General features: G+C 48.7%; 1 protein-coding gene and 1 non-coding gene across 2 annotated transcripts in view; one reads left to right on the top strand and one right to left on the bottom strand.

Moving 5' to 3' along the window:
* Positions 1-930: 930 nt before the first annotated feature.
* On the bottom strand, positions 931-1,002 carry TRNAD-GUC. The gene has a single exon. It is a non-coding gene; the product is annotated as a tRNA-Asp (tRNA).
* A 250-nt stretch (positions 1,003-1,252) lies between these two features.
* LTA4H (leukotriene A4 hydrolase) overlaps positions 1,253-7,426 on the top strand; it is a 32,119-nt gene continuing 25,945 nt past the window's right edge. Inside the window, exons 1-2 of the mRNA XM_044981390.1 lie at positions 1,253-1,431; positions 6,129-6,259. Coding sequence (XP_044837325.1) covers positions 1,279-1,431; positions 6,129-6,259 — 284 coding nt within the window. The 5' untranslated portion in view covers positions 1,253-1,278. The remainder of the gene's footprint in view (positions 1,432-6,128; positions 6,260-7,426) is intronic.

Below are 7,426 nucleotides of genomic sequence, written 5' to 3'. Positions count from 1 at the left end.
GGTTACTTATAACTTATGGGAAAATCTTTTTAATGTTCTCATGCTCAAAATAGTTGAACCATTTTTGCTCAAATTCATACAAATAATTCATCTTCAGATAGAAACAAATCATGGAAAATTTCAGTTCAAAAAGAGTTTCAGAAAATAAGTGAATGAAAATTGGGCTTGTCATTTATGAACTCCCCCCAAATCCTGGTCTCATGTATGTCTTTGATCACAAGAGAGGATTGGGAAACTGTCTTCTCATCCCACTAATATGTGAGAGTTTGATCTCCCTATCTGAATGGGACACCAAAAAAAACCAAAACAACAACAACAAAAAAACCTTGAAAATATTCATGAACTAAACAAAATGAAATTTTGTTTGGGGTCAATGGAAAGATTGTTTCAATTTTGATTTCAACTTCTTTCAGTCTATTTAGCTGAAAATTTCTAAACAATAATTTTGACCCAGAGAATTGAAACCTTTTATTTTCAAAATACCAAAACATTTAAACAATTTAAACTTTTTTCTTAATACTTTTTTATTTGGGAAATGTGTCTAACTGTCCCAGTTTTATGAACAGGTTTGATTTGTGACTAATCACTAAGCATGTGACGCAGGGTCTTGGGCTTGAAACGGAACAGGTACAGCGCCGAGCACCCGGTCCGCGCCCAACCAGTAACTAGAGGCCAGGTTAGCGGCTGAGCGCTGTGCTTGGCGGGAGCGATCGTCAGCCGCAGCCAAGCGCCTGCATCCGACCCGCTGGTTTCGCTTCACGCTGCCGCTGGTTTCATGGGCGAGGGTCCTGCCCCGCCAGCAGTGGGGCAGCTTTGCAGGACATGGCCCGTGCGCTGGGGATCGGGGCCTGACCAGCTAACGGGCCACCGGCTTCCAGAACAAGCGGTGGGGAAAGAAAAAGAGAGGAAAAAAACCAAAAACACTGGTGCCTCCCCGTCGGGGAATCGAACCCCGGTCTCCCGCGTGACAGGCGGGGATACTTACCACTATACTAACGAGGAGCTGCATAACACCACCTTCATATCCAACCCCTAAGTCCTTTGCTACTCTCCCCTGCTGGGCAGAGTCTCAACCGTCCCTAAAGAGCGTTGGGCGCGGCTTCCCGCAATGCATCATGGGCATTGTTGCCCTCCTGGGCCCTTCCTCAAGCCCTTGTCCACCAGTGCGGAACTACCCTTCCCAAGTGCCCGCGCGCGGCCCCCGCCCCGGCCGCGGCCCCGCCCCGGACTCTATCAGCCGGCGCTGCTCCAGCGCCAGGGCGAGTTCGAGCCCGAGCCATGGCGGAGACGGACCCGAGCTCCTTCGCCTCCGCCGCCGACCACCTCACGCAGCACCTCTACCTGCGCTGCCGCGCGGACTTCGGCAGCCGGGCGCTGCGGGGCACCGCGGCCCTCACCGTGCGGGCCGAGCGGGACGGGCTGCGTTGCCTGGTAACGGCCCGGCCCGGCCCCTGCTGCGGGGCCGCCCGGGAATGGGGTGGGGGGGCAGGGCCTGGGGGACTGCGGGACCGCGACCCTCCGGCCACTGACTCAGGGGCGTCCTGCAGCGGGAGGCGTCAACAGCGCGCCGGCTGGGACGGCCGGGCCCGGACTCCCCCCTCCCCCAACGGTCCTGGGAGCCGGGGGGGTCACCCGCCCCCCCCATTGACACCCCGGGGCTGGGAGCCGGGGGGGGTCACCCGCCCCCCCACCATTGACACCCCGGGGCTGGGAGCCGGGGGGGGTCAGCACCCCCCCCATTGACACCCCGGGGCTGGGAGCCGGGGGGGGTCACCCCGCCCCCCCATTGACACCCCGGGGCTGGGAGCCGGGGGCGGGGGTCCAGCCCCCGCCCCGCTGGGCTGTGAGCGGAGGGTTGTGAGTCAGGGCGGCGCCCCCCCCACGGCGGGGCCCGCTGCAGGCGGCGCTTCGCCCCCAGGGCCCCGCTCGCCTGTCCGCGCTGGGCTGCCCCGAGGTGCCGGGTCCGCGTTCCCGGGGCGCGCCCGGATCCTGGTGCGCTCGCTGCTGCCTTGGAAGCGCCGCGCCTGGTGCCTCCGGGGCCGCTGTACTTTGGGCTGGTAAGGCTCCCGCCCTGGGAGATCGCCGCGAGGGGGGCAGGGGGCTGGGTGCGGAGCTGAGACTGAGCGAATATGCAGTGAGAACCATTGTTAGGCTGGATAAACACTGATTTAAAAACATTAAGTTTTTTTTAATTGGATTTTTTGATAGGTTTTTCGAGGAAAGCATTTTCTCTAAAGATGGTGCTATAAATTAAAACTAAGATCTCACCATGGAATAAGGATTATAAATTCTGATTCTATAGGATGAGACAATATATTCATGTAATGCTTAAGAAAAGTTTTGTAAATGAGTTCTGTAAAAGACCCAGTTTGGGAATGGCACCGGAGAGTAATGGCTATATTTTTTGCTCAAACATGAGAATTCAAGAATAGCCCAGAAGGAAGACAGACAGTCCTTAAGAAAGTATGAAATAAAAAACGTTTACCAACCTGAAGATCCTGCATGTTCAAAAATGTTCCTTTTATCATTTTCAACACAGCTTCCACCTGAAAAGGAACACTTCTTGTGATGTTGTTTCATTGTGACAACCAGGCCTTGCATTTCTTTGTTGCACTGTTTGCATTTTGCATGCATGCCTGTCTTACCCACAGGTAGAGGAACTTGATTAACATATTCCTAAACTGGGTCTCTATGGCCTGCTGCCATTATAGGTTTTCCCTTCTAGTGAGTGAATGAATGGTATGATACATCTCAAATCAATGAAGGCTACACTCAGAAAGACCTCAAGACTCCTGGAATATGCTGCTCAAATAGTTTCACTTTGTTTCCACTACCTGTCCCTCCCTTCTGGACAAGAAGAAATCTGGAGAAAAATGTGAGATCTATTCTGCCCCCAACAATCTTCTATTCATTGAACTTTTTGAAACTTTGCACTTCGAGAGGTAAGGGATTGACTCTACGCAAATTTGCAGAGGGACAATAAGGTTGAGGTCTGTTATTTCTCACCTCTATATATTATCTATTTATTTAAAAACATTTTTGCTGTTAACCGGCATGATCTCTGGAGACACAAATCCAGAGTTTGAGAACTGCAAAACTAAGCATCTCTGTATCTTCTAGACTGATCACTGAGTCCCATTGGATAGATAGAAAGATTAACCTAAATAATTTATACAGAAGCCCCTGGAATCCCATAAGATTGGGTCCCTAATCCATGAACTATTGGAATTCATTTACAAAACTTTACATGAATATATTGTCTCATAGTATAGAATTAGAAGTTATAGTCCCTATTCCATGATGAGATCTTTGAGCTATCATGTACCTTAATTAAAACTATCTTTGGATGGCTTTTTGAGGGAAAAAGCCTTTTGTCAAAAAAGCCTGATTTTAAGTAATTGATTTTTAAAAGCCATTGATTTTTATCTACCCTGATTAAATCAAGGCTTCCTGATTAGTGATTTAAATCAAATCCACCCTGATTGTTGGTGCACATTTTATGCAGTATAAGCCATACACTCATAGGTTAGCATCCCTTAACTAGCATATGATGGCAGCCATTATTTCAGACATTGTCTTTGAGTGCATTAAGAACAAGATAAAGGAAAATGTAGGTCTAGCATGGGAGGTGAGCTGATGACCTCAATATATGGCTGAGGTGTTTGATGCCTATTTTCTTTGTCTTCCCTAAAGAAGTTAATAGTGACCAGATACTCAACACAATTAATATTAACAAGGCAAGAGGGAAAGAAATGCAAGCCAAAATAAAGAACAGGTTATAGACTATTTGGATAAGCTAGATTTAGAGCTGTCCCTAGAGTATGGAGAGTCAGGGTCCCCCCCTACCAACCTTCCACCCCCTCCCCCCCCCACACAGTATGCCCCCTGCCAGTCAGCACCTCCCTGTTCCTCTCAGTGCTTAACGCTTTGGGGAGGAGGGGGGAGGAGTGAGGGTGCAGTGGGCTCAGAGGAGGGGCAAAACTGGGCAGGGAAGAGGCAGGATGGGGGCCTTGGGGCAAGGGGTGGAGTGAGGGCAGGGCCTGAGCAGAGCCAGAGGAAGCAGCCCCCTGGCAGATAAAAACTCAGCACCTGTGCCCCAAGCCCCATACCCTCCTAGGGCCAGCCCTGGCTAGATGTATTGAAGTCAAAAGGGCATGATGAAATTAATCCTATGTTACTTACAGACTAGCCGAAGCCATTTAAGAACCATTAGCAATGATATTTGAGGACTTCTAGAGGGCTGGTGAAGTTCCAGCAACCTGAAGAAGGGCAAATATAGAACCTGTATTTAAAAAGGGGAACAGAGGACCCAGGGAATTATAGGTCAGTCACCTAACTTTGATACCTGGAAAGATACTGGAACAAGCTATTAAATCATGAATTTGTAAGTACCTAGAGGATACTAGGGATATAAGAAATAGCCAGCATAGATTTGTCAAAAACTTATGTCAAACCAACCTAATTTTCTTTCTTGATAGGATTACTGGCCTAGTGGATGGGGAAAGCAATAGATATGCTATATATTGATTTTAGTAAGGCTTTTGACACAGACCCACATGATATTCTCATAAAAAAACTAGAGAAATGTGGCCTAAATAAAACTACTATAAAGGTGGGTGCACAACTGGTTGAAAGACCATAGTTAAAGAGTAGTTAACAATGGATTACTGTCAAAGTGGGAGGGTATATCCAGTGGGGTTCCCTAGGAGTCAGTCCTGAGTCTCATGCTAGTCAATATTTTCATTACTGATTTGGATAAAGGAGTGGATAGTATGCTTATAAAATTTGCAGATGACACCAAGGTGGGAAGGGTTTCAAGCACTTTGAATGCCAGGATTAAAATTCAAAATTATTGTGAACAATTAGAGAACTGGTTGGATATCAGCCAGATGAAATTCAGTAAAGATAAGGGCAAAGTACTGCTCTTAAGGTGAAAAAAAAATCAAATGCACAACTACAAAATGGGAAGTAACTGGCTAGGTGGTAGTAATGCTGGAAAGGATCTGGGGGGTTATAGTGGATCACACATTTAATAGGCATCAATGTGATGCAGTTGAGGAAAAGCCTACTATTCAGAGGTGTATTAAGAGGAGGGTTGTATGCAAGATATGGGACTTAATTCTAATCTGATGGGTCCTTTGCTGGTTATGTCTACACTGCAGTGTCTAGTGTGACAAAGTGCCTCCTCTACCTTGGTGGGTCCTGTGCTTATTGGCAGATTTGCTCACATCACAGATTCACCCTGTGAGTCAGGAAACAGCCCAGAGACCTTCCCTTCTGGTAGAAGCCACAGTCCAGGTCAATTCTTCCTGTGTCTGATCAGGAGTTGGTGGGTCTGGGTTCCCCCCCCAAACCTCCTATCTACTCTGGGTTCCAGCCCAGGGCCCTGTGAACTACAGCTGTCTAGAGTGCCTCCTGGTACAGCTGCACAACAGCTACAACTCCCTGGGCTACTTCCCCATGGCCTCCTCCCAACACTTTCTTTATTCTCACCACAGGACCTTTCTTCTGGTGCCTGATAATGCTTGTACACCACAGTCTTCCAGCAATGTCTTCTCCCTCTCAGCACCCCTAGCTGCTCACATGCATGCCACAAACTGAAGTGAGGTCCTTTTTAAACTCAGGTGTCCTGATTAGCTAGCCTGTCCTAATTGATTCTAGCAATTTCTTAATTGTCTCCAGGTGTCTTAATTATCCTGCCTGTCTTAATTGGTTCCAGTAGGTTCCTGATTACTCTAGTGCAGCCCCTGCTCTGGTCACTCGGAACAGAAAACTACTCATCCAGTGACCAGTATATTTGCCCTCTACCAGACTCCTGTACCCCACTGGTCTGGGTCTGTCACACTAGCCATACACATAGTCTCTCAGTCACAGATATGGTGAAATTAAATTAATGAATTGAAAACAAACAGGAACAGTGTTAAATGTAGATTTAAGAAACAATGCTGTTGACCTCAACAAATCCTTTTCTCCTCTAGATGTAACATAGTTACTAGATGTTTGACCTAATTCACTAGGCAAAGATATTTTCCAGGGCAGCTCTGAGTTCTTGAAAGATACATTTCATATGTGTTTAAAGTGTTACTTAGGTATTTTGCAGTCAGCACGTAACATTTGTTTGTTTACAGGTTTTGGATACAAAGGACCTTCAAATACATAAAGTGGCTGTTAATGGACAGGAGGCAAAATTTGCTCTTGGACAAAGACATAGTTTCAAAGGGACACCATTGGAAATCACTCTTCCTTTTGAACTGAGAAGGTATGCGTACCTGATTGCATCCTCCTCTCTTTGTACAGACCTGCTAGGGATAGTCTACAAAAGTGGCATGCTGAAGTATTTACTGAAAAAGTGCCAAGTATTTCACAGACATTCTAGCACTTCCCATAAGTGATCACATTTGTACTCCTGCTGGTTTGTGCAAGTTTGCTTTTGCTCAGAATTGTGTTGATGGGTTTCTTTTATAGTTAACCCTAACCCTGAGGGCTTGGCTACACTTGCAGCTGTAGAGCGCTTTGGGTTAAACCAGCCTTTGGAAAGCGCTCCAGTCTGTCCACACTGACAGTGCAAGCATACTGGCGTGGCTACATTTGCAGCGGCATTGGAAGTGGTGGATTATGGGCAGCTATCCCATTGTTCAAGTGGTTGCAATGTGCTTTTCAAATGAGGGGGGTGGGGTAGAGTGTGTTGTTTGTATGGGGGGGAGAGAGAGAGAGGGTTTTTGGCATGCTAAGAGTGTTCAGCACGCTATCTTGTAAGTTCAGATCCCCCAATACCCTCTGCCTCTCTCTCACTCACTCAGTAAACATTTGCTTTGCCCCGTTGCAGATAAGCAACTGCTGTCTGAAACGGAGCTCTGAAAAGGCACTTCGGCATTCGATTTCACAACAAATTGGAGAGGCCACTTAACTTAAGGGGATTATGGGTAACGTAACTCCTTGTTCACACTGGCCCTAGGGCGTCTCAGCCAATACACAACAGCCCTTATCCTTCATGGAGGTGGAGTACCAGGAGCGGGTAGCGTAGCTAGCGGGGGAGCAGGGGGTGCAGCCACTCCCTCTGAGGACATTTTCCAAAAGCTGCGCCTTTCTGCGCAGCCAGCACGGGGCTCCGGACTCGGAGTCCAGAGTCGGGTTTTGTATGCGGCCGCTGGCTGGCTCTCCGTTCCGCACCTACCCACTGCATCCCCCGCCCGGCTGGCTCGCTCTGGGGCTGCAGGCAGCATTGGCTGGTTGCCTGGCTCCCTGGCGAGGAGAAGGAGGAGGCTCCCGCCCACCCGCAGCTGCCCAGCTCACTAAGCTGAGCCCTGCTTGGCACACGCCGCCCAGGCAGGGGTGGGCTCTGCTGGGAGGGGAAGGGGCTGTGGCACAGGGGGCGGAGAGGGCGATCCCCTGGACTCCCCTGCTGGCCCCCACCCACTGCCTCTTC

Source organism: Mauremys mutica, chromosome 1 (genome assembly GCF_020497125.1).
Source record: "Mauremys mutica isolate MM-2020 ecotype Southern chromosome 1, ASM2049712v1, whole genome shotgun sequence".
Classification (NCBI taxonomy): Eukaryota; Metazoa; Chordata; order Testudines; family Geoemydidae; genus Mauremys; species Mauremys mutica.
This window is presented reverse-complemented; position numbering and strand designations above follow the sequence as displayed.